This window comes from Gorilla gorilla, chromosome 5 (assembly GCF_029281585.2).
Source record: "Gorilla gorilla gorilla isolate KB3781 chromosome 5, NHGRI_mGorGor1-v2.1_pri, whole genome shotgun sequence".
NCBI lineage: Eukaryota > Metazoa > Chordata > Mammalia > Primates > Hominidae > Gorilla > Gorilla gorilla.
This window is the reverse complement of record NC_073229.2, coordinates 123,598,267-123,624,722: the sequence shown is the minus strand read 5'-3', so window position 1 is coordinate 123,624,722 and position 26,456 is coordinate 123,598,267. Positions and strand designations below refer to the sequence as shown.

Here is a 26,456-nt window from a genome sequence, read left to right as displayed (position 1 = left end):
GGAAAATATGACATTAGAGCAATCCATTCATGGAATTTGAGACCTGGAAGAAATTACATTTTTTTAAAAAATTTGGTCATTTTATTTTCAGACTAGGGAACTGAAATCCACAGTGTACCTTGCTGTTTGAAAGTACTTTTATTAGGAGGATGAGGCCTGAGTTAACTATTATTAGACCAGAATCTATTCACTTTGTTTTACAGCGAATACAAGCTAGCATTCTAAAAGCATTTAACAACCCAACTACTAAAACTGCTGATGATGAAACTAGAAAAAAAGTCAAAGGTATGTTGACTCTTTGTTAAAACTTTTTTCTGTAAGAAAATATTAAAATTTTATTTTAGTTGGAAAAAGAACTGAACGTTATGTGAACTAATCCACCAAAGTAGTGGCTTTAAAAGGAGGACGTAGTTGCTGCAGTGTCTGAAAAATACTTTAGTGGAACATAGAAAATGCTAGAATGTATTCATGTGAATTTATAAGAATAAAGCTAATACCAAGTATACAGATTGACACTGATACCTTTATGTGAGGTCTTCTAAGGGAAACTTGAAAGGTTGTTGAAAGTAGCAACCACACTTGGAAGTTCATATTTATCATATTGTATCATTTGACATGTGTCTGGATCAATGGATTTATGGATATTTTTTAGATGTAACTAGACAAAATGTTTAAGTGCTCCAAAGACTCCTGCAAATAAACCGTTTATTGAAGAGAGTGCTGGTAAGTCAAGTGTAAGTGCACTTTGCCTACTCCTAGTGTTTGCTATTCATCCATAAAAATATGAGCCCCAAATGATGATTACCTAATCAAAGTTGGTTATTTATCATTATCAGTACTACAGTGTGGGTTTATATACCTTGCCCTAAATGCATATTCTGCATTGAGATACTAACTATGTTAGTATCTCACTAACTAATGTTAGCATGAAGTGATTTTTAGAAGACATTTAAAAATATTATTTGTATTTTTTTCTAACTTTTGTTCTTGTGGTTTTATAATGTATGTACTACAGGTCTATAATTTGCAAACATACACACATTGTTACTGTGCACTTTATTGTAATTAAGGGTTCAAGATTTTTAAAAAACATAGCTGCTCAAATATGCCTTGTTCTTTTGTGTTGAGATAGTGCCATCTCGTGGATGTTTAGAATAACAGCCCCGTTTTTCTTCCCCCTCTTTCCAGTTTTGTACTCTCTATTTCCAATCCCTTGTAGTTTTTCTAGAAGAAACATCTTTATTATTATAGTATTTCTAAATACAATTTTAATTAATGTTTACTGATATATTCACGTTTTCTGTCATTCAGTGCTCTAATATTTTAAATGATTTTAAATATTGTTTGTATGAAACTTGAAGATAGAGGCTCAAAAAAGAAGTTTGAAAGAGGGGTGAATAGGTTTGTTAATATACTTTTTCCTCCCATGGTTTATGATGGAAAGTTTCAAATTTTTATTAAAGTAGAGAGAATAGCATAATGCAGCCCTTTATATCTGTCACCCAACTTAAACTGCATTCATGGTTTATGTTTAATCCATTTTCTCCCAACCTCAGGTTATTTTAAACTAAGTCATTGGCATTTTTTTAATTTATAAATATTTCCTGAGCAGAATAATTTTAACTTTTAAAAATATAACCATGTTCTTGAGTTCTTAATTACCTATGTTAATTCCTTACACTTGCCTTTTACGACTGTTATTTTCATAGCCGTGATCCTGGCATCCGTAGTCCTGATAGCATAATCTCCTTTTCCATTCTTCTGGATACTTATTGGTTAGACATGAGGTTTTATAAGTTTTAATGGGAGTGGTTGAGGTGTGGTACGAATAGTGGTTGTTTTGTTTTACCTCTTAAGTTTAAGAATAGTTCATTATTTCTTGGAGACTAAAGTAGTTGATAGTTGTAAATCTGCTACAAAATTGTAAAGGAGAAAGACTTTAGAATGTTGTATGTATAGTAAAATGTATTATTAAATGTAGTACAGAATATCTTATTCAGATTACTTTTGAATAACCAGAAGATAGCCTATTATACTGCTAGATGGATGGTTGACATGTTTTTTGCATTAAAAAGTATAATTTTTACAGCATATGGAAAAGAAGGTGTGAAAATGAACTTCATAGATCGGATCTTTATTGGTGAATTAACTAGCACGGTCATGTGTGAAGAATGTGCAAATGTAGGTACTTTAGAATTCAATTCAGCATGGAATGGATTACAATCACATCATTTTTATTATATTTTCTTTCACATATAATCATTGGCAGTCATTTTTAAAATTTGACATATGATTACATAATAATTCTTGAAAGTCTTTTTATACACTACACTCCTAGAAAGTAAATGTGATAATTTATATATTTTTAAAAGTAAATGTATTTTTGTGTTATTTTTCCTCATGACACACCTATGAGGCAGTTTTAGCCTATCTTAATATACTGAAATTCATTAGCTATCTGTCTGAAGTGAGAGAAAAACTTCTGTGAAGAGAGTTACTGTGCTACATTGCAGTGCCCTAAAATGTAATTCCAGGCTGGGTGCAGTGGCTCATGCCTATAATCCCAGTACTTTGGGAGGCCAAGGCCGGCGGATCACTTGCGGTCAGGAATTCAAGACTAGCCTGGCCAACATGGTGAAACCCCATCTCTACTAAAAAAATACAAAACAATTAGCCAGGCATGGTGGTGGGTGCCTATAGTCCCAATGACTCGGGAGGCTGAGGCAGGAGAATCACTTGAACCCAGCAGGCAGGGTTGCAGTGAGCCGAGATCGCACTGCTGCACTACAGCCTGGGCGACAGAGCGAGACTCAGTTTCAAAAACAAAAAGTAATTCCAATAGAAACAACTTAATGTATTAACATAATTTAGGGTGGTTATATCACATTTGATTTAAAGTTTATATGACGTGTTAAAGATTTTTGTGTAGACTTCACTCACTTTGAACTTAATAATTTTTATTTTGAATGCCATCTTTAACAACTTAAAGCATGTATGAATTTTGTAGATTTTCAGTTGCTTGGCAAGGAATATTTCTGTAAGTGTATGACTTAAGAGTATGATAGGTTTAAATTTCTGTTAGATTTTAATAGTAAAAGGAGCCTTTATTCATTTTCCTGTCCCAGATTATGGAGTATTTTTCTGTGTTCTCTAGCTTTAAAGAAGCAGGATTATAAAATATATCTCATTCTAGCCTGTCACATTGAAACACAGAATGCATGACCATGATTATTTAAGTTTCTAGACTATTCAACACAGAAGTTGTTTTCTCTCTCACAAGATAGAGAGTATCTTTTAAAACAAAATTATCTTAAAAGAATCTATAAAACACAGCCAAGCTCTCTGCTTTTTTTCATGGCTTTTTCTTAACATTTCATAGTTTACTTATGTTACAGCCCTAAGCTCACCAAAAATGTCTAGTCTCTTTAGTTAATCTGTTTTATTAAACAGTTTTTTTAAGTTATTTTAAATATTACAGGCCAGTCATATTGACAGTAATATAAAATTCAATTGGATCACATTCACGATGTTTGAGAATATCTTGTTTTGATTAACAATGTGCTGCAATACCCAATTAAATTGCTATTTTTTTCAGGAACAGTTTTTAACGTAAAATTTTAGGTTGCCCGGGAAGTTTGAATTCTTTGTACTTTACAAAACTATATGTTTATATTAGAATTCTAACTGAAGTTTTCAATGTGTTTTCCTTTTAAGATCTCCACGGTGAAAGATCCATTCATTGATATTTCACTTCCTATAATAGAAGAGAGGGTAAGGAGAAGAAAACTAATGATGAAGCTTTTGTGAAGAACATTTAATCATTTATTTAAACATTTGTTGAGTATATTACCAGATATCTGAGAGTCATTATTTTTTATATATAATTGAGTTTGTATTCATAATTGAGTCTGATTTGGGGGTTTGTGTAAGTATGCATAAAGTATGATGGTTTTTATTCTCAAGGAATTTAAACTCAAACACTTTTTATTTTGATAATTTGTTAATTTTTTGTATTTCAAGTCAGTTAAAAATTTTAAGATGAGGACATCCAGAATTTATTTACTAAAGAGGTTTTGTGTTCTGTATGTGGCATTTACATAGGTTTCAAAACCTTTACTTTGGGGAAGAATGAATAAATATAGAAGTTTACGGGAGACAGATCATGATCGGTACAGTGGCAATGTTACTATAGAAAATATTCATCAACCTAGAGCTGCCAAGAAGCATTCTTCATCTAAAGATAAGGTAAGACCATAAGCATCTGTTAGACGTCTGTTTTTTAACAGTTTATTAACAAAAGTTTCAAGCACATCTAAAAGTAGAGAACATAGTGTAATAAACTCTCATGTACCCATTTTTTGGCTTCATAATTGTCAACTTGGCTACTTGTATACTAACTATATATATCCCACATCCTCCCCTTCCTCCCATTCCAGACTATTTTTGGATAATCCCAGATTATTTTTGAAATAAATCCCAAATATATCATATACTTCAATGTGTATCTCTAAAAGAGAGTTTTTGTTTGTTTGTTTGTTTTTTAAGATGGAGTTTTGCTCTTGTTGCCTAGGCTGGAGTGCAATGGTGCAATCTCAGCTCACTGCAGCCTCCGCCTCCTGAGTTCAAGCGATTCTCCTGCCTCAGCCTCCTGAGTAGCTGGGATTACAGGCATGTGCCACCACGCCTGGCTAATTTTGTATTTTTAATAGAGACGGGGTTTCATCATGTTGGTCAGGCTGGCCTCGAACTCCTGACCTCAGGTGATCTGCCCGCCTCGGCCTCCCAAAGTGCTGGGATTACAGGAGTGAGCCACTGCACCCAGCACTAACCGAGGGATACTCTTAAAAACCAAAAACCACAGTACCATTATCATATAAAAAATATTAATTCATTATAAATAAATAAGGATTCAGTCATTATTTAAATTTCTGCAGTTGTCTCATAAGTACTTAGTTTTTTATTTTGCTTTCTAAAGTTTGGATTTTAGGATTTAAAAGAGGTCTACGGATTGCAGTGCCTCTTTTTTTTTTTTTTTTGAGATGGAGTCTCGCTCTGTTGCCCAGGTGGCGCGATCTTGGCTCACTGCAACCTCTGCCTCCTGGGTTCAAGCGATTCTCCTGCCTCAGCCTCCTGAGTAGCTGGGAGTACAGGCGCATGTCACCACACCCGGCTAATTTTTGTATTTTTAGTAGAGACCAGGTTTCACCATGTTGATCAGGCTGGTCTTGAAATCCTGACCTCATGATCCACCCGCCTCAGCCTCCCAATGATTGCCATGTCTCTTAAATCTCTTTTCATCTACATATTCCCTCTCCCTCTTTTTCCTCCTTTGCAGTTTATTTGCTGAAGAAATCAGGTCCTTTTTTTCAGCAGCATGGTGTTAACAGATTCCTCTGTCACCTTTATTTCTCCTCTGAGACATTTAGATCCAGAGGCCTAGTTAGGTTCAGATTTAATTACTTATTTAATTTTTAGCAAGAAAACTTTTAGGTGGTGGCATGTATACTTCCATCAGCTAGATGCACATAGTGTTTTATGTCTCTCTATGATATTACCAGTCACTGATAACCATTGTCTAGATCTATTATTTTACTAGGGACATACCTGGTTGTTGAATTATCCCATGAAAATGGAAAATTATTCCATGAAATGGTGATCATTGTAACCATTGTCTAGATCTATTATTTCACTAGGGACATACCTGGCTGTTGTATTATCCCATGAAAATGGAAAGAAATCAATCTGAACTTATACTTCAGCAAAAAAAACTTTTTTATATGAAATGATTTGTATTAATTTGGCAAATTAACATTAAATTTAACTTAATTAATTAATTAATTATTGAGACAGAGTCTCACACTGTTGCCCAGCCAGGCTGGAGTGCAATGGCACGATCTCAGCTCACTGCAGCCTCCCAGGTTCAAGTGATTCTTGTGCCTCAGCCTCCCAAGTAGCTGGGACTACATGTGCACACCACCATGCCTGGCTAATTTTTGTTATTTTTTGTAGAGATAGGGTTTTGTCATGTTGGCTGGGCTGGTCTCAAACTCCTGATGACCTCAAGTGATCTACCTGCCTTGGTCTCCCAAAGTGCTGGAATTGCAGGTGTGAGCCACAGCACTGGGCCTGAATTTAACTTACTCTGTTAGAAGACTTATGTTAGAAGTCACAAGACTTCAGAAAGGACAACATGTTTTCTTTAAACAAAAGCTAATTTTGCTTCATAAGATATATAGCACAGTTAAATTCAATTTGAGCATATGCTTTATTCTAATGGTATAAAACAAAGCATCTTACAGAGTTTGAAAAGGTTAAAGCATTAATTGTGTTGCTATTCCCCTAAAAAGCACTGGTTATTAAAATATAAATGTGTAGTGATTTTTTTTTCTTTATTTTTATTTAGTTTAAAGAGTTAGGAGATTCTGTGGTACTGGCCAAAGTAGTTTTAATACATCCGCTATCCAAATGTATGAGAGAAACACTTTCCACACAATATTGGTTAGGAACTGAGAATATGCATATATGATATATAGAAACTGTAACTCAAAGATCTGGACACCACATGGATATAACTTGTGCTTGTGCTGAACAAATTGGACCTACTCTTTATTGAAAATTTTTTTCATATAATATTTTTTGTTACTTTTTTATTGGACCTATTCTTTATTGAACGTTTTTTTCATGTAATAGAGTTACCTTTTTTTTGGTTTTGATGGGAAAAAGTGCAAGTTTGCATACGGTTCTAAAATTAGAAAAGTACAGTTCTAATAACATCTTTAAGGTACTATATTCAAGAAGCGAAAATTTAAATGACATAAATGTATTTCAGTCATTAGGAAGTTTATGTTTAGAAGTTATTTCCAATAGTTCAACTACAGAACCAGTTTAATCATGGAACCAGAATGATTCAGTAGTTAACTACTTTCAGTACTAGTTTTATAAAGATCAATAAAGTCTTGTTTTGCTGATTAGTGAAGCTGTTAATAAGAGTATAAAGATATTTGTGACAAACTTTTCTTTATAGTATTTTTTAATCTCTTACAGTAATAGAAGCACCTTGCATCTTTTAAAATTATACTAGAGGCACAAGTACTGATTTGATCATAAGTTTTTGAGTTTTTTACCTTTTCTGTTTGCCAAATTATATGAGTTATCTCATTAAAACCACACAAAAACTTAATATGAAGAATGATAAAATAATTACATAAAAATAGTGAAATTAGCTGAGAAAATCTTGCCCTCAAGTTGGAAGATGTTATCTCTGAGTACCTTGAAAAAGTGCATTTTCTTTTGCTTACTGATAACAGGCAAATAATCCAGTTAAATAAAGCACTATAAAACTAGTATGTGCAATTTCTGGCCTAAATACAGAAAAAATAGTAACAGGAGGCAGATACGTAAACAGAGTAAATAGCCATAGGCCTATATAAACATCCTTCTTGAACCAAAAACTAAGGTAAAATGAGCTGCAGCAAATGGCTACCAAAAGATATTATGTGAAGTCTATTCCATAGGCTATTTTTCTTCCCTTCTTTCCCCTCCCCACAGCTTTTTAAAAAACCATCATGCTGATTGAATAATTGTAGAGACTGGAAAATCTCAAATTGATATCCTTATATAAAATCCTGCCTCAGCTCATTAGTTCAGAAAGAAATCCAAAAGTTCAGTTCTCTGAGCTGCTTCAACACATAAGTATATTAGTTTTATGAAAGATTTTTTTTTTATTTCATAAAACTTTAATACTTCTGCCAGAATCAGAAGTGCATTGTGCTCTGGTGCAATTTACATGAACTTTGGTTCCCACCACCTGTTAGCTGCGCAGCGTTTTGCCAATTAAGCTCTTTGAGACTCAGCTCTTACATTCAATTATAAGACCAGAATCTTGCTGTTTTTTTCTATTTATCCCATCTGTTGTTTATTTCTGTTTCTACTTTTCATGCACTTTTGGTTTTAATTGAATAATTTTTGTGTTCCATCTTATTTCCTCTGTTTTCTTTTTAGTTATTATAAAAGGTATTATTATGGAATTGCTGAAACCTGTGTTGTGCGTCTCATCATTGGTATTATATTCAGAAAATCATAGTCCTCTTATTTACATGGAAGAAATTAAGAAAATTTCAATCTTTCTATTATTTTACCAATCAGACCAGTCACCAAAAGAATACTGTGTAGTTACGGTATCTACCAATATACTTCAAAATAGATTTGAGGAAAACCCTGTATTCAAAGGGATCTTACCTGATTTTACCATTTTTCCTAGGTGCTAAATTGCTCAAGGTATTATACAGAGGTATTTGAGAAAATGGCAACTTAACCTATGTAAATTTTTTTAAGGATAAAATTGAACAGGTACTTAGTAGTTTTAAAGTCCAAGTAAAACAGTTGCAAGGATATTTTTGTTTATCATGTGGTGTTGGCTCAATTTACTCTTGGGAATTTTGGAAACACCCAGAGAAGGTCATATATCTCCCCTTTGATCATTTTCATTTCTTATATTTTTAAAGTGTAAAAGTGGGCTTTTCCCCTCTACTTAGTGTCTGTAACAAAAAGAGAAGCTCCTTGCATCTTTTAATAATAGAGGTACAAGTACTGATTTGATAGTAAATTGAGTTTTTCACTTCTTCTCTTTGCTAAATTATACTACAGTTATCTCATTAAAACTGAACAAAGTTTAATATGAAGAATGATAAGCATCAGGTGAGGAAAAAAGGAGAAATAAAACCAAGATATGGTAATGTGAATACAAATGAAAGTTAGCACTGGTGGAAAGGCAAAAGATCTGGCCTGAGTATTTTAGAAAGTTTAAAAAATAGTGAAAGGAAACAGTGAATAGAAATTTTTTATTGGAAAATTATGTGAGGCAAAAAAAGCACTACCCAAAAGGTCTGAGGGAAAAGATAGGGAATTATAATGTAGCCGTCTGATTAATTTTTTGTTTCCCTAGACCCCACTCCTCTCCCTATTCCCCACCAGCATTTGGTGCTCCACATTGCAGACAGGGCAATATTTCTAAAATACAAAAATAGGTCATCGTATTCCTTGTAGCCCTCAGAATCAAGTCTGATACATGCAGCCAACAGGCATATGAAAAACTCAGCATCACTAATCATTAGGGAAATGCAAATCAAAACCACAATGAGATACCATGTCACACCAGTCAGAATGCTATTACTAAAAAGTCAAAAAATAAATGCTGGCGAGGCTGCAGAGAAAAGGAATGCTTATACTCTGTTGGTAGAAGTATAAATTAGTTCAACCGTTGCGGAAAGCAGTGTGGCTATTCCTCAAAGAGCTAAAAACAGAACTACCATTTGACCCAGCATTTCCATTACTGGGTATATACCTGAAGGAATATAAATCATTCTACCATAAAAACACATGTAGGTGAATGTTCATTGCAGCACTATTCACAATAGCAAAGACATGGAATCAACCTAAATGCTGATCAGTGACAGTTTGGATAAGAAAATGTTGTACATATACACCATGGAATACTATGCAGCCATAAAAAAGAATAAGATTGTGCCTTTTACAGGAACGTGGATGGAGCTGGAGGCCATTGTCGTTAGCAAACTTATGCAGGAACAGAAAACCAAATACTACATGTTCTCACTTATAAGTGGGAGCTAAACATTGAGTACACTTGTACACAAGGGAACAAAGACACTGGGGCCTACTGGAGGGTGCAGGGTGGGAGGAGGGAGAGGATCAGAAAAAATAATATTGGATACTAGGCTTAGTACCTGGGTGAAGAAATAATCTGTATAACAAACCCCTGTGACACAAGTTTACCTTTATAACAAACCTGCACATGTACCCTGAACCTAAAATAAAAGTTGAAAAAAGAAATCTCATTGCTGTTCAAAACAAAAAACAAAAACAAGTCTGTGACTTATGTGCATCTGGTTAATTTTTGTGTGTCCTTCTCACCTCCCCACACTGGTACTCTATTTTCTAGCTAGACTTCCCTAATTTCTTGTTCTTTGTCTTACCTGTGGGCCTTTGAACTGTCTCTTCTGCCACGAACAGTCCCATTCTCCTCCTGTAGCCTGTGCTCAATTTCTGCATATTTCTCTGATCCACTCAATTCTGGATTAGTTCTTTTCCTCTGGCTTTCTATAGCACTGTATTTCTCCTATCATAACAAAAGTTGTACCTAACATTTGAGTTCTTAATTATGTTATGATCACTGTTTTCAGTTATTTACACCAATTATATTGAGCCAAGAGATGGATTAAATAACATGCCTAAGATCATACAAGTAGTCTGGTAGAAATTGGGATTCAGACAGGTTAAACAAGGACCATGTTCTTAACCACGTATACTGCCCCCTGCTGACTTGAACTTATGTCTCACCATACTTCTATTGGGATGGATTGCAGGATCTGCAAACAGGAACTGAGTCTGTCCTTCTTGCCACTATGTCTCAGGTACCTAGTTCAGTGCTTGTACATGGATGGTGTTTAGGGAGACCACTGAGCTCATTCTCATGGTTGCTGCCAATCATAATAGCTGATACTGGCTGGGTGCGGTGGCTCATGCCTGTAATCCCAGCACTTTGGGAGGCCGAGGCAGGCAGATCCCGAGGTCCGGAGATGGAGACCATCCTGGCTAACACAGTGAAACCTTATCTCTACTAAAAATGCAAAAAATTAGCCGGTCATGGTGGCACACGCCTGTAATCCAGCTACTTGGGAGGTTGAGGCAGGAGAATCTCTGGAACCCAGGAGGTGGAGGTTGCAGTGAGCCGAGATTGCGCTACTGCACTCCAGCCTGGGCGACAGAGCGAGACTCCATCTCAAAATAATACTAATAGTAATAATAGCTGATACTTACGCTGCTTACTGTGGGCTACGCACTGCTCTGTGGGCTTTTCTATAGTCTCAAAAAATAAGGATGGGAAGGGGTACTTTTATATTTCACTAGGAGTAGGAGGATAAAAGGGATAGATAGAATAGTCTCATTCAAAAGTTCCTAAGACCAGCTGATGATGAGAATCACCTGTTTATTAAAACGAATTCTCATATCCAACCTCAGACATGATTAATGGGAATTTCTTAGTGGTAATGTCTCGGATATGTATCTTTTAAAACAATAAGCCCTCTTAGGTGAGTCTGATAATCACCTGAGTTTGGAAACTATTCAATCAGAAATTAGATTAATTGGATTCTGGACACAGCTATTTTTATTAGTTATATGATCTTGGACAAGTTACTAAAAACCTGTATGGGTCTATATTTTCCATTGACCATTAATTTTCTATTGGTACATAATATTTGTACATATTTATGAGGTATATGTGATATTTTGATACATGCATAGAATGTATCGTGATCAAGTCAGGTATCGGGGAACCTGCCCCGATATTCACATAGGTTCTTTTCTGTTTTCCTGAAGCATTGGCCAGCTTGAGAAATAAAGGGACAGAGTACAAAAGAGAAATTCTAAAGCTGGGCGTCCAGGGGAGACATCACATGTTGGTAGGTTCCGTGATGCCCCACAAGCCGCAAAAACCAGCAAGTTTTTATTAGAGATTTTCAAAAGGGGAGGGAGTGTGCGAATAGGTGTGGGTCACAGACATCAAGTACTTTACAAGGTAATAGAATATCACAAGGCAAGTGGAGGCAGGGCGAGATCACAGGACCACAGGACAGAGGTGAAATTAAAATTGCTAATGAAGTTTTGGGCACCATTGTCATTGATAACATCTTATCAGGAGACAGGGTTTTGAGAACACCCGGTCTGACCAAAATTATTAGGTGGGAATTTTCCCTTCCTAATGAGTCTGGGAGCACTATGGGATACTGGGGTCTATTTCATCCCTGCAGTCTCGACCATAAGAGACGGCTATGCCAAGGGGGGCCATTCATAGGCCTACCCCCAGGTGCGCATTCTCTTTCTCAGGTATGTTCCTTGCTGAGAAAAAGAATTCAGCAATATTTCTCCCATTTGCTTTTGAAAGAAGAGAAATATGGCTCTGTTCTGCCAGCTCACCAGAGGTCAGAGTTTAAGGTTATCTCTCCTTTTCCCTGAACAAGTGCTGTTATCCTGTTCTTTTTTCAAGGTGCCCAGATTTCATATTGCTCAAACACACATGCTGTACAATTTGTGCAGTTAACGCAATTATCACATGGTCCTGAGGTGACATACATCCTCCTCAGCTGACAGGATTAAGAGATTAAAGTAAAGACAGGCATAGGAAATCACAAGGGTATTGATTGGGGAAGTGATAAGCATCCATGAAATCTTTATGATTTATGTTTAGAGATTGCAGTAAAGACAGGCATAAGAAATTATAAAAGTATTAATTTGGGGAACTAATAAATGTCCATGAAATCTTCACAATCTACGTTCTTCTGCCATGGCTTCAGCCGGTCCCTCCGTTTGGGGTCCCTGACTTCCCACAGTAGTCAGGGTATTTGGGATATCAGTTACCTTAAGCATTTATCATTTCTTTGCATTGAGAACATTTCAGATTTTCTCTTAGCTACCTTGAAATATATAATCTATTGTTGTTAACTGTAGTTACCATACTGTTCTATGGAACATTAGAACTATTCCTTCTATCTAACTCTGTCTTTGTACTCACTAACATACCTCTCTTTTTAGCTTCTCCACTACACCCCCACTCACTCTTTTCTAAGCCTCTGATATCTATCATTCTACTCTCTACTTTCATGAGATCAACTTTTTTTTTTTTTTTTTTTTTGAGACAGAGTCTCGCTCTGTTGCCCAGACTGGAGTACAGTGGCGCGATCTTGGCTCACTGCAAGCTCTGCCTCCTGGGTTCATGCCATTCTCCTGCCTCAGCCTCCCAAGTAGCTGGGACTACAGGTGCCTGCCATCAAGCCCAGTTAATTTTTGTATTTTCAGTAGAGACAGGGTTTCATCTTGTTAGCCAGGATGGTCTCCATCTCCTGACCTCATGATCCACCCGCCTCAGTCTCCCAAAGTGCTGGGATTACAGGCGTGAGCCACTGCGCCTGCCCCAACTTTTTTTTTTTTTTTTTTTTTTTAGCTCTCACATAAGAGTGAGAACATGGGATATTTGCCTTTCTGTGCCTAGCTTGCCTTACTTAACATAATGACCTCCAGTTCAATCCATGTTGATGCAAATGACAGGATTTCATTCTTTTTAGGGCTGAAGAGTATTCCATTATGGATATATACTACATTTTCTTTATCCATTCATCTACTGATGGACACTTAGATTGATTCCATTTCTTGGCTATTGTGAATAGCACTGCAATAAACATGGGGGTGCAAGTATCCTTTTGATACACTGGTTTTCTTTTCTTTGGATAAATGTCTAGTAGTGGGATTGCTGGATCTTATGGTAGTTATATTTTAGTTTGTTGTTGTTGTTGTTTGAGACAGAGTCTCGCTCCGTCGCCCAGGCTGAAGTGCTGTGGCACAGTCTCAGCTCACTGCAACCTCTTCCTCCTGGGTTCAAGTGATTCTCATGCCTCAGCCTCCATCTCCCAAGTAGCTGGGACTACAGGCATGTGCCACCACACCCAGCTAATTTTTGTATTTTTATTAGAGACAGGGTTTCACCATGTTCCCCAGGCTGGTCTCAAACTCCTGACCTCAAGTGATCTACCCACCTCAGTCTCCCAAAGTGCTGGGATTACAGGTGTGAGCCATCGCACCCAGCCCTATTTTAGTTTTTTGAGAAATCTCCATACTGTTGTGTTTTGTTTTTTGTTTTTTGTTTTTGAGATGGAGTGTCGCTCTGTCACCCGGGCTGGAGTGCAGTGGTGTGATCTTGGCTCACTGCAACCTCCGCCTCCCAGGTTCAAGTGATTCTCCTGCATCAGCCTCCTGAGTAGCTGGCATTACAGGCACCTGCCATCACACCCGGCTTATTTTTTTGTATTTTTAGTAGAGACAGGGTTTTCACCATGTTGGCCAGGATGGTCTTGAACTCCTGACCTCGTGATCCACCTGCCTTGGCCTCCCAAAGTGCTGAGATTACAGGCATAAGCCACCGCACCCAGCCATCTCCATACTGTTTTCTATGATGGCTGTACTAATTACATTCCCACCAACTGTGTTTCAGACTCCTTTTCTCCACATTCTTGAAGGCATCTTATTATTTGTCTTTTTTGATAATAACCATTCAACTGGGGTAAAATGATATTTCATTGTGGTTTTAATCTGCATTTCCCTGATGATTAGGGATGTTGAGCATTTTTTTCGTATACCTCTTGGCCATTTGGATGTCTTCTTTTGGGAAATGTCTAACATTAGTTCCTTATAGGATGAAGAGTTTGCAGATATTTTCTCCCATTCAACAGGGGGTCTCTTCATTCTGTTGATTGTTTCCTTTTCTGTGCAGAAGCTTTTTACAGTGTAGTCCCATTTGTTTTTGTTGCCTGTGCTTTTGAGGTCTCCATAAAATCATTACCTAGACTAATGTCCTGAGTGTTTCTCCTATGTTTTCTTCTTGTAGTTTTATAGTTTTAGATCTTACATTTAAGTCTTTTATCTATCTTGAGTTGATTTTTGTATATGGTGAGAGATAACGTTCTAGTTGTATTCTTCTGCATATGGATAACCAGTTTTCCCAGTACCATTTGTTGAAGAGGGCGTCCTTCCCCCAGTGTTTGTTCTTGGCCCCTTTGTCAGAAATCAGTTGGCAGTAAGTATGTGGATTTATTTCTTTATTCTGTTGCATCGGTCTATGTGTCTGTTTTTATACCATGACCATACTGTTTTGGTTACTGTAGTCTTGTTGTACATTTTGAAGTCAGGTAGTGTGAGGCTTCCAGCTTTGTCCCTTTTGCCCAGGATTGCTTTAATGATTCTGGCTCCTTTTTGGTTCTATACAAATTTTTTTCTTTTTTTAGATGGAGTTTCACTCTTGTTGCCAAGGCCAGAGTGCAGTGGTGCAATGTCAGCTCACTGCAGTCTCTGCCTCCCAGGTTCAGGCAATTCTGCCTCAGCCTCCCAAGTAGCTGGGATTACAGGTGCCTGCTACCATGCCTGGCTAATTTTTTGTATTTTTAGTAGAGATGGGGTTTCACCGTGTTGGCCAGGCTGGTCTCAAATTCTTGGCCTTAGTTGATCCATCTACCTCAGCCTCCCAAAGTGCTGGGATTACAGGCATGAGCCACTGTACCCAGCCAGGTTCCATACATATTTTAGGATTGTTTTTTCTTTTTACGTGAAAAACGTCATTGGAATTTTGATAGGAATTCATGGAGTCTATAGATTGCTTTGGGTAGCATAGTCATTTTAATATTTTCCTGATCCATGAGCATGGGATGCTTTTTCGTTTGTGTCTCGTTCAGTTTCTTTCATCAGTATTTTATAGTTTTCCTTGTGGAGGTCTTTCACCTCCTCAGTTAAATTATTCCTAGGTGGAATTTTTTTTTCTTTTGTAGCCATTGTAAACAGGATTGCTTTGTTGATTTTTTTTTCCAGCTACTTTGTTGTTAGTGTATAGAAACGCTACTGATTTTCGTATGTTGATTTTGCATTCAACAACTTTACTGAATTTCTTTATCAGTTCTAAGAGTTTTTTGTTGAAGTCTTTAGGTTTTCCTGTATGTAAGATTATGTCGTCTGTGAAGAGGAACAATTTGACTTCTTTTCCAATTTGGATGCCTTTTATTTATTTATTTATTTATTTTAAGTTCTAGGGTACATGTGCACAACGTGCAGGTTTGTTACATATGTATACATGTACCATGTTGGTGTGCTGCACCCATTGACTCGCCATTTACATTAGGTATATCTCCTAATGCTTTCCCTCCCTGCTCCCCCCACCCCATAACAGGCCCCTGTGTGTGATCTTCCCCTTCCTGTATCCAAGTGTTCTCATTGTTCAATTCCCACCTATGAGTGAGAACATGCGGTGGTTTTTTGTTCTTGTGATAGTTTGCTGATAATGATGGTTTCCAGCTTCATCTGTGTCCCTACAAAGGACATGAACTCATCCTTTTTTATGGCTGCATAGTATTCCATGGTGTATATGTGCCACATTTTCTTAATCCAGTCTATCATTGATGGACATTTGGGTTGGTTCCAAGTCTTTGCTATTGTGAATAGTGCCACAATAAACATACATGTGCATGTGCCTTTAAGGCAGCATGATTTATAATCCTTTGGGTATATACCCAGTAATGGGATGGCTGGGTTAAATGGTATTTCTAGTTCTAGATCCTTGAGGAATAGCCACACTGTATTCCACAATGGTTGAACTAGTTTACAGTCCCACCAACAGTGTAAAAGTGTTCCTATTTCTCCACATCCTCTCCAGCACCTGTTGTTTCCTGACTTTTTAATGATCACCATTCTAACTGGTGTGAGATGGTATCTCATTGTGGTTTTGATTTGCTTTTCTCTGATGGCCAGTGATGATGAGCATTTTTTTCATGTGTCTGTTGGCTGCATAAATGTCTTCTTTTGAGAAGTGTCTGTTCATATCCTTTGCCCACTTTTTGATGGGGTTGTTTTTTTCTTGTAAATTTGTTTGAGTTCATTGTAGATTCTGGATATTTGCCCTTTGTCACATGAGTAGGTTGCAAACTTTTCTCCCATTCTGTAGGTTGCCTGTTCACTCTGATGGTAGTTTCTTTTCATGTGCAGAAGCTCCTTAGTTTAATTAGATCCCATTTGTCAATTTTGGCTTTTGTTGCCTTTGCTTTTGGTGTTTTAGACATGAAGTCCTTGCCCATGCCTATGTCCTGAATGGTATTGCCTAGGTTTTCTTCTAGGGTTTTTATGGTTTTAGCTCTAACATGTAAGTCTTTGATCCATCTTGAATTAATTTTTGTATAAGGTGTAAGGAAGGGATCCATTTTCAGCTTTCTACATATGGCTAGCCAGTTTTCCCAGCACCATTTATTAAATAGGGAATCCTTTCCCCATTTCTTGTTTTTGTCAGGTTTGTCAAAGATCAGATGGTTGTAGATGTGTGGTATTATTTCTGCGGGTTCTGTTCTGTTCCATTGGTCTATATCTCTGTTTTAGTACCAGTACCATGCTGTTTTGGTTACTATAGCCTTGTAGTATAGTTTGAAGTCAGGTAGCCTGATGCCTCCAGCTTTGTTCTTTTGGCTTAGGATTGTATTGGAAATGCAGGCTCTTTTTGGTCCCATATGAACTTTAAAGTAGTTTTTTCCAGTTCTGTGAAGAAAGTCCTTGGTAGCTTGATGGGGATGGCATTGAATCTATAAATTACCTTGGGCAGTATGGCCATTTTCACAGTATTGATTCTTCCTATCCATGAGCATGAAAGGTTCTTCCATTTGTTTCTATCCTCTTTTATTTTGTTGAGCAGTGGTTTGTAGTTCTCCTTGAAGAGGTCCTTCACATCACTTGTAAGTTGGATTCCTAGGTATTTTATTCTCTTTGAAGCAATTGTGAATGGGAGTTCACTCATGATTTGGCTCTCTATTATTGGTGTATAAGAATGCTTGTGATTTTTGCACGTTGATTTTGTATCCTGAGACTTTGCTGAAGTTGCTTATCAGCTTAAGGAGATTTTGGGTTGAGATGATGGGGTTTTCTAAATATACAGTCATGTCATCTGCAAACAGGGACAATTTGCCTTCCTCTTTTCCTAATTGAATACCCTTTATTTATTTCTCCTGCCTGATTGCCCTGGCCAGAACTTCCAACACTTGTTAAATAGGAGTGGTGAGAGAGGGCATCCCTGTCTTGTGCCAGTTTTTTCTCTAAACTTCTCTTCTTGCTTCATTTCATTCATTTGATCTTCAATCACTGATATCCTTTCTTGCAGTTGATCAAATCGGCTACTGAAGCTTGTGCATTTGTCACGTAGTTCGTGGTTTTCAGCTCAATCAGGTCATTTAAGGACTTCTCTACACTGATTATTCTAGTCAGCCCTTTGTCTAATCTTTTTTCAAGGTTTTTAACTTATTTGCATTGGGTTCGAACTTCCTCATTTAGCTAGGAGAAGTTTGATCATCTGAAGCCTTCTTCTCTCAACTCGTCATTCTCTGTCCAGCTTTGTTCCGTTGCTGGCGAGGAGCTGTGTTCCTTTGGACGGGGAGAGGCGCTCTGATTTTTAGAATTTTCAGCTTTTCTGCTCTGTTTTTTCCCCATCTTTGTGGTTTTATCTACCTTTGGTCTTTGATGATGGTGACTGACAGATGGGGTTTTGGTGTGGATGTCCAGTTTGTTAGTTTTCCTTCTAACAGTCAGGACCCTCAGCTGCAGGTCTGTTGGAGTTTGCTGGAGGTCCACTCCAGACCCTGTTTGCCTGGATATCAGCAGCGGAGGCTGCAGAACAGCGAATATTGCTGAATAGCAAATGTTGCTACCTGATCGCTCCTCTGGAAGCTTTGTCTCAGATGGGTACCCGGCCGTGTGAGGTGTCAGTGTGCCCCTACTGGGGGGTGCCTCCCAGTTAGGCTACTCGGAGGTCAGGGACCCACTTGAGGAGGCAGTCTGTCCGTTCTCAGATCTCAAACTCTGTGCTGCGAGAACCACTACTCTCTTCAAAGCTATCAGACAGGGACATTCAAGTCTGCAGGGGTTTCTGCTGCCTTTTGTTGGGCTGTGCCCTGACCCCAGAGGTGGAGTCTACAGAGGCAGGCAGGCCTCCTTGAGCTGCGGTGGGCTCCACCCAGTTCCAGCTTCCTGGCCGGCCACTTTGTTTACCAACTGTTAGTATTATATGTATAATAGGAAAGTTTGTTTCCAAAAAAAAGTACTATATAAATTCAGCAGAGTGGAACTTGTTGGCTAATGTTATTTTTCCTGATTTTGAAGATAAAAAAAATTGAGGCAAGACACTTTTTATAACTTACTCATCTTCTTCCCCTGAATAACTAAAACTGAGTATCAATTACTCATGATAGTCTTTTCTTTATTTTTTGTCTTGACCCTTCAGCCAAGGTATAGGAAAAGAAAAATGTACTTCAAGCCATCAGCTGTGTGGAAACTTTAGTGAAACATTTCAGGTAGCTTAAAATTTTTAATTAGTTGATTCCCCCCTTCCCAAACTTAGGTTATTTTTTTCTGTAATTTTCTTCCAGATCTATGGCAACCAAGCAACACTGTGTCGTAATAGTTTATAGTTTACTTTTGTTACTTTTTAATTTGTTTAAAAAACATACATTTTCAGTGTTTAAAAATGAACAAGTATGGAAAGGCTTATACAGTAACTGAAAAGTCTCCTTTGGGAAGCCAAGGTGGGAGGATTGCTTGAGGTCAGGAGTTCAAGACCAGCCTAAGCAACATGGCCGAGACTTTGTCTCTACAAAAAATTAAAAAATTAGCCAGGTATGGTGGTACATATTTGTAGTAGTAACTACATGGGAGGCTGAGGTGGGAGGATCACTTGAGTCCGAGAGTTTGAGGCTGCAGTGAGCTGTGATTGTGCCACGGCACTCCAGCCTGGGCAACAGAGCAAGACCCTGTCTCTAAAAGAGAGTTTTTTTTTTTAAAGAAAAAAGTCTCCCTCATAGCCCTGTTCTACAAAAGTCCTATTTCCTTCCCCACAAATAGCCTCTGTTACAGTGTTGTTAGTTTCTTGTGTGAAGATTTACTTTTAAAATAGAACTATTTTTTAGTATATCTTCTAGTGATCTTAGTTTCAGTAGGCTTAGGAAATGGATCTGAGAGAAATGGTATTTAATAACTATGATATGTTTAAGAATTATTGGCATTTATTTTCAATGACGTTACAAGACTCTTTTCTTTGAAAACACTGTCAACTTACAGAGTCAACTAATTCATGACCGAAAATGTATTAGAAAATTGTCATCTGGAGAAACTGTCACATACCAGAAAAATGAAAACCTTGAAATGAATGGGGATTCTTTAATGTTTGCCAGCCTCATGAATTCTGAGTCACGTCTGAATGAAAGCCCTACTGATGACAGTGAAAAAGAAGCCAGCCATTCTGAAAGCAATGTTGATGCTGACAGTGAGCCTTCAGAATCTGAAAGTGCTTCAAAGCAGACTGGGCTGTTCAGATCCAGTAGTGGATCCGGTGTGCACCCAGATGGACCCCTTTACCCTCTGTCAGCAGGTGAACTGCTGTACACCAAGGAGACTGACAGTGGTGATAAGGAAATGGCTGAAGCTATTTCTGAACTTCGTTTGAGCAGCACTGTAACTGGAGATCAAGATTTTGACAGAGAAAATCAGCCACTAAATATTTCAAATAATTTATGTTTTTTAGAGGGGAAGCATTTGAGGTCTCATAGTCCCCAAAATGCTTTTCAGACCCTTTCTCAGAGCTATATAACTACTTCTAAAGAATGTTCAATTCAGTCCTGTCTCTACCAGTTTACATCTATGGAATTACTAATGGGGAATAATAAGCTTCTATGTGAGAATTGTACTAAAAACAAACAGAAGTACCAAGAAGAAACCAGTTTTGCAGGTAACTGTTTTTTTAATTACATAATTATTGATCTCCTGATAGTGTCTAGTGAGTTACAAATTTCACTGAGAATTTTACTGAGAATCTTGTCTCTATACTTGTGTTACTTAGGCAGAAATTGTTTCATTCATATTTGTACCTGAGCGCTTACAATACTGGGCAGAACAGATTTTTCAATAGTTTTTTTATTTAAATAAAGAGCAGGAAGTATACAACTGTGCCTTGAAAATGCAAACCCATATAATCTTATTTGAGGGAACTACCTATCTGAAATCTATCCAGAAGAAATATCCCTACAACTTTTTTTTTTTTTTTTTGGAGATGGAGTCTCACTCTGTTGCCCAGGCTGGAGTACAGTGGCGCGATCTCGGCTCACTGCAACCTCCACCTCCTGAGTTCAAGCGATTATTCTGCCTCAGCCTCCTGAGTAGCTGAGATTACAGGTGCCCGCCACCATGCCCAGCTAATTTTTGTATTTTTAGTAGAGATGGGGTTTCACCATCTTGGCCAGGCTGGTCTTGAATGCCTGACCTCATGATCCACCCGCCTCGGCCTCCCAAAGTGCTGAGATTACAGGTGTGAGCCACCATGCCTGGCCTCCCTAAAACTTCTAATTGTATCACTGGTAAGATAAATGATAAGGCTAATGTGTTTCACAGATCCTATCAATCTGTTGTAAACTCAACGTAAGATAAATTTTGAAGATTTTAAATAGTAGCATGTCATAAAGCTAGCGCTATAATTACCATGATTAGTTGGTCAGAGAAAAGTGGAGAAAGGGGGAAAATAAGAAATTTTCAGTTCATCTTTATCCTTGAATAAATGGAAAGAATACTCTGATTCTTAGTGACTACTTGTTTTGAAATGTAGGCTTTATTATTCAGGTATGGTGAGGCTAAAAGATCAGGAGATAATTGCCACTGAAGAAATAGTGTGTTATTCATAGTTCCCAAGAAGTGGGGGCCCACCATGCTGCACAGGACCACACAGGGAAGCACCAGCGTCAGTCAGGAGGTAGGGGAGTGAGGGGAAAACATGGGCAGGAGCCTTTAGTGTGATTTCTAAAGGAAGAAATGAGTAAGGCAGGCTAAGCAGGCTTAGGATTGGCTAGTTTGAATAATATTAGTGGGCTCTGGGATATAGGAGCTGTCTCTAGTTATCAGGTGCCTGGTCCTAGAGTGATTACAGCAAGTGGATAGTGTCCCAGAGTGTAAGAGCCCAGTGAAGGAGGTTGTTGGGGTATGCGCTCTGGGCTCTGGATTGGTTTGCATGTGAAAGGCATGCATATGTAAGTTGTTTACTATCTCTAGGAATTAGCCCTGGGAGGGGTTGTCCCTCCAATGTTAACCAGACCCTAGATGTCAAAGCATCAGAATAAAGACATACTTAATACACTAGCAATAAAGAAATGGGAGAAGGAAGAAATACCTATATGCAATTGGCAATGTTCAAATACTAACATAAATCTTAGGAATTTAGAAATTGGGGCTGGGCGCAGTGGCTTACACCTGTAATCCCAACACTTTGGGAGGCCAAGGCATGAGGATTGCTTGTAGCCAGGAGTTCAAGACCAGTCTGAGGAACATAGTGAGATCCCATGTCTACAAAAAACGTTTTAAAAATTAGCCAGGTGGAGTGGCATGCACCTGTAGTCCCAGCTACTTGGGAGGCTGAGGTGGGAGGATTGCTTGTGCCTGGGAGGTCAAGGCTGCAGTGAGCCATGACCACCTCACTGCACTTCAGCCTGGGTAACAGCAATCTCCAAAGAAAAAAAAAAAATTTAGAAATCTAGAAATCTTTTTAAACCCAAATTCTTCAACTACACGTGCTTCTGGTGATTTTTGGCTGGAGGGCATTGACAGAAATTAATTCTAGTCCATCTGCTTTCTACCTTCCAAAATTTTGTTTCAAGTGTTACCTCTCCTATTCTTTGTTCTTATTAACTGTGTGCCTTAAAAAAAAAAAATTCCTTTACTTTCATTTTAGCAGAGTTTTAGGAAGGAGTAAAGACTGTCCTTTCATCAGAAGTCCAATTTCTTTAACATTTTTAAAAATGTGGTATGATGCTTCTGTATAAATTTTTATTACATGGTAGATAATGTATAAAATGGAATTTTATAAATAAATTTATTGTATTTTATGTAGAAAAGAAAGTAGAAGGAGTTTATACTAATGCCAGGAAGCAATTGCTCATTTCTGCTGTTCCAGCTGTCCTAATTCTCCATCTGAAAAGATTTCATCAGGTAAGTTTCTTCAGTAGCACCATAATTTTCATCATGTGTTTTACAGAGCTTTAAGTCCTGTAGAATATTGTCAAGGATTAGACAATAACCAGTAACTTATTGCATTTTAAAATGTGTCATGTGAGATTTACTGCTCATCTAGCCATAATAGTTTATAAGACTTTCCTGATTAAAATTGTTTAATTCACAATATTTGAAAATTTAGGCAGCAGGAACCTAAATGATATCTCTGTGTATGTTTGTGTGGTAATAGAAAATAAGTTTTGTGGCCAGGCACGGTGGCTCCCTCGGCCTTTGGGAGGCCGAGGTGGGCAGATTACCTGAGGTCAGGAGTTCGAGACCAGATGGAGATAAGAGTCTTGCTCTGTCACCCAGGCTGGAGTGCAGTGGCACAATCTCAGCTCACTGCAACCTCCACTTCCCGGGTTTAAGCAATTCTCCTGCCTCAGCCTCCCAAATAGCTGGGATTACAAGTGCCCACCACCACACTGGCTAATATTTGTATTTTTAGTAGAAATAGGATTTCACCATGTTGGCCAGGCTGGTTTCGAACTCCTGACCTCAAGTGATCCACCTGCCTGGGCCTCCCAAAGTGCTGGGATTACAGGCGTGAGCCACCACACCCAGCCCATACAATTTTCAAATAAAAATTTTAATTGTATAAAACAAATTATCAAGAAAACAAGGAGAAAACTTAAATGATTTTTTTGGGAGGGTAGAGGAGAGAATCTCCCTCTGTTGCCAGGCTGGAGTACAGTGGCACAATCTCGGCTCCCTGCAACCTCCAACTCCTGGGTTCAAGCGATTCTCCTGCTTCAGCCTCCCGAGTAGCTGAGATTACAGGTGTGTGCCACCACACCTAGCTAATTTTTGTATTTTTAGTAGAGATGGGGTTTCACCATGTCGGCCAGGCTGGTCTTAAACTCCTGACCTCAGGTGATCCGCCCACCTCGGCCTCCCAAAGTGCTGAGATTTTAGGCGTGAGCCACTGCACCTGGCCCTTAAATGAATATTTAACTTGACCTCTGTGTGAAAGACTTTCTAAATATAAAACCTTAAGAAGGAAATCTCAAGGAAAACTATTGATAGTTTACATATTTGCAACATTTTAGGTGGGATCCAGATGTGCGAGAAGAGATTTTCCTCCATCCTGCCATCCCTATCCACAGATTAGATTAAGTTCTGAATTCTTCCATAGCCAAGGTTATAAAAGCTCAATGGAACTGAAATGACACAGAGAACAGAAGCAGATGTATTATGTCTTGTCATATCAGAGCGCCTAATGGAAAGGGTACATCTGCAGTGATTCTGTGTGAATAAGAGAGGATAATGCCAGATTGCAGAAGCTAATTTCATGATGCACCGCAGTTATTTTATATTTGGTACTTGCATCCCTGTTTAGAAACAACTTACAGAAATAATTCTTGCCCTTAAAGGGAAATATTTATGGACATCCATCTAGGTCCCTTTTTCTCTCAAGCTAAATGTAATGTCAGCAAAGCCACATTCTTATTCCCAGGGTTTGGGCATTGTAGGGAGCAGAGTCCCTAAGCAATGCCTGTGTTTCTAGTTCATTGACTTCCCTGAACGCCTTCTCTATGGTAGCTTTAGGGCTGTATATCAGAAACATCCACAACACTTAAATGCAAATCTGAAACTGAATAGAGATCTTTGTCATAAATATGCCAAAATTTTAATATTGTAAGTATATAAAGAGTCTTAAAGATCAATAAGAAAAATATCAGACCCTAATAGTAAAATGGGAAAAGAATATCAACTGACATTTCTAGAAGTACAAAGTCCAGGCAAGTATGAAAAAGGTCCATCCTTCCCAGCAAAAGAAAGGCAAAATAAAATGGCAGATTCTTTTTTCAACCTGTCCAAATTAGCAAAGATGTAGTAGTGTTGATAAGGATGAACTGAGATAGAGACATTTTCATTTACCAGCATTGGGAGTGTAAGTTGGTAACACCTGCTAGAAAGCAATTTAGTAATGAATATGAAGAACATTGAGTAATTTTTTTTTTTTGGAGATGGAGTTTCGCTTTTGTCGCCCAGGCTGGAGTGCAATGGCGTGATCTCGGCTCACTGCAACCTCCGCCTCCTGGGTTCAAGTGATTCTCCTGCCTCGGCCTCCTGAGTAGCTGAGATTACAGGCACCCACCACCACGCCTGGCTAATTTTTGCATTTTTAGTAGAGACAGGGTTTCACCATGTCAGTCAGGCTGGTCTTGAACTCCTGACCTCAGGTGATCCACCCACCTCGGCCTCCCAAAGTGCTTGGATTACAGGCATGAGCCACCGTGCCCAGCCGAGTAATGTTTTAAACAAAACAATTTTTGAACAAAGCTAATTACTCTTGACTAAGAATCTACCACAAGGAAATAGAGATATACACAAAAATTTGTGTGTGTCCCACTCAGATCATGCCAGACGTAAGGCCTAGCTTAAATGTCCAATGTGCAGGATATCAAATTTATATTTTAATATGGAAAATGCAGTGTATCATTTCATTAAAGGGAAAAAGGCAGGAGACTGTATATGCAAATGTAAGTCTAGATATTCTCCAAAAATTACCACCTAAAAAAAGATCTTATATTAAAGTCCTTCACACAGTCTCTCCTATGATGGGGTAGTTTCTCAACAGCAAAGTACTGATTGAGGAGAATACAATAGCTGAAATGATCTCAGACAGTGCTGGTATTGGGTGCTTATAGAGGTCACCTGATGAAAAAGGCAAAGAAATTGAATGTAGATTAAATATTCCTGGGATATGATGTCATAATTTCATGTCAGCTATTTTCAAGCCTTCTAAAGATCACTTGAAAAAACAAATCAGTAGGTGGATACACTTTGGGAAAAAAATAAGGGTTTTTTGTTTTTAAAGAAAGATAAGCCATAAAAAAGCATCAGATCTACAGTAAACTTGTGATTAGTATGCAAATGAAAGATCAGTCATTGACATCATGACAGGTTGTCCCTTTTCGTTTTTGTCTACCCATTCATTTCAGATTTAGGTATCTTCATTCCAACAGAGTCCATTTCTATTTATAGGTCTCCTCAATACCTTTGATATTTTATTAGCTAGTTTTTATTACCATTACATAATGCAAAGCATATACTTTTTAAGGTTTGCCTTTGAAAATTAGAAAAAGAGCATATTTAAGAACATAAAAGTACAATTTTATTTATGTAATATATAGCATTTACTTTTACTGATAAAATGTTTTGAGTGTTCAGGTTGTTTGTTTTAATGAATGAATATTAATTGAATTTCAGAACTGAAAAGGACCTAATCTCATCCTTTTATATATGGAATCAAGTTGACAACCAGTCACTGAGTTAGGCCTAGAACACCAACCTCTTTACTCTTTAGTTGAATATATTTTCATGATAGCATATGTGTCAGTAGCTTAGCTTTTATATTGAATTTATTTTTCCATAAGTGTTGAAAAGCCATAATGAAAGTAACTATTCCCCCTATTGTTTGTGGTAAAAATCCCCATGTAAATGAATAATCTTTGCAGTAACAATTTATGAAACCTAATTTTTAATTTAGTCATATTAATTTTAGACTATACATTAGTCACATTTTTTTATCTATGAAAAAACTAAGTCCTACAATTTCTCTTTTGGTTTTAGTTAACAAACACAATGCTTTATTTCTAATTGTTGCATTTCAAAAATGTTTTGGTCTTTTTAAGGCTGGCTTGAGTCTTCGTAAAGTAAACAGACATGTAGATTTTCCACTTATGCTCGATTTAGCACCATTCTGTTCTGCTACTTGTAAGGTACAGTATATTAAGATATTTAATTGATTTATAAATTAATATGCTTGAAAGTAT

General features: G+C 37.7%; 1 protein-coding gene across 7 annotated transcripts in view; it reads left to right on the top strand.

The window, feature by feature from the left end:
• Window positions 1-26,456, top strand: part of USP45 (ubiquitin specific peptidase 45) — a 79,449-nt gene that overhangs the window by 45,647 nt on the left and 7,346 nt on the right. For 5 of the 7 annotated variants that reach the window (XM_055391183.1, XM_063707791.1, XM_055391184.2 and 2 more), the window contains exons 10-16: window positions 204-285; window positions 2,090-2,181; window positions 3,715-3,771; window positions 4,102-4,245; window positions 19,702-20,368; window positions 22,514-22,611; window positions 26,316-26,402. In XM_055391183.1, coding sequence (XP_055247158.1) covers window positions 204-285; window positions 2,090-2,181; window positions 3,715-3,771; window positions 4,102-4,245; window positions 19,702-20,368; window positions 22,514-22,611; window positions 26,316-26,402 — 1,227 coding nt within the window. Of the gene's footprint in view, window positions 1-203; window positions 286-2,089; window positions 2,182-3,714; window positions 3,772-4,101; window positions 4,246-19,701; window positions 20,369-22,513; window positions 22,612-26,315; window positions 26,403-26,456 lie in introns of those variants that run through there. The other 2 variants (XM_055391186.2, XM_055391187.2) reach the window with 2 other exon arrangements.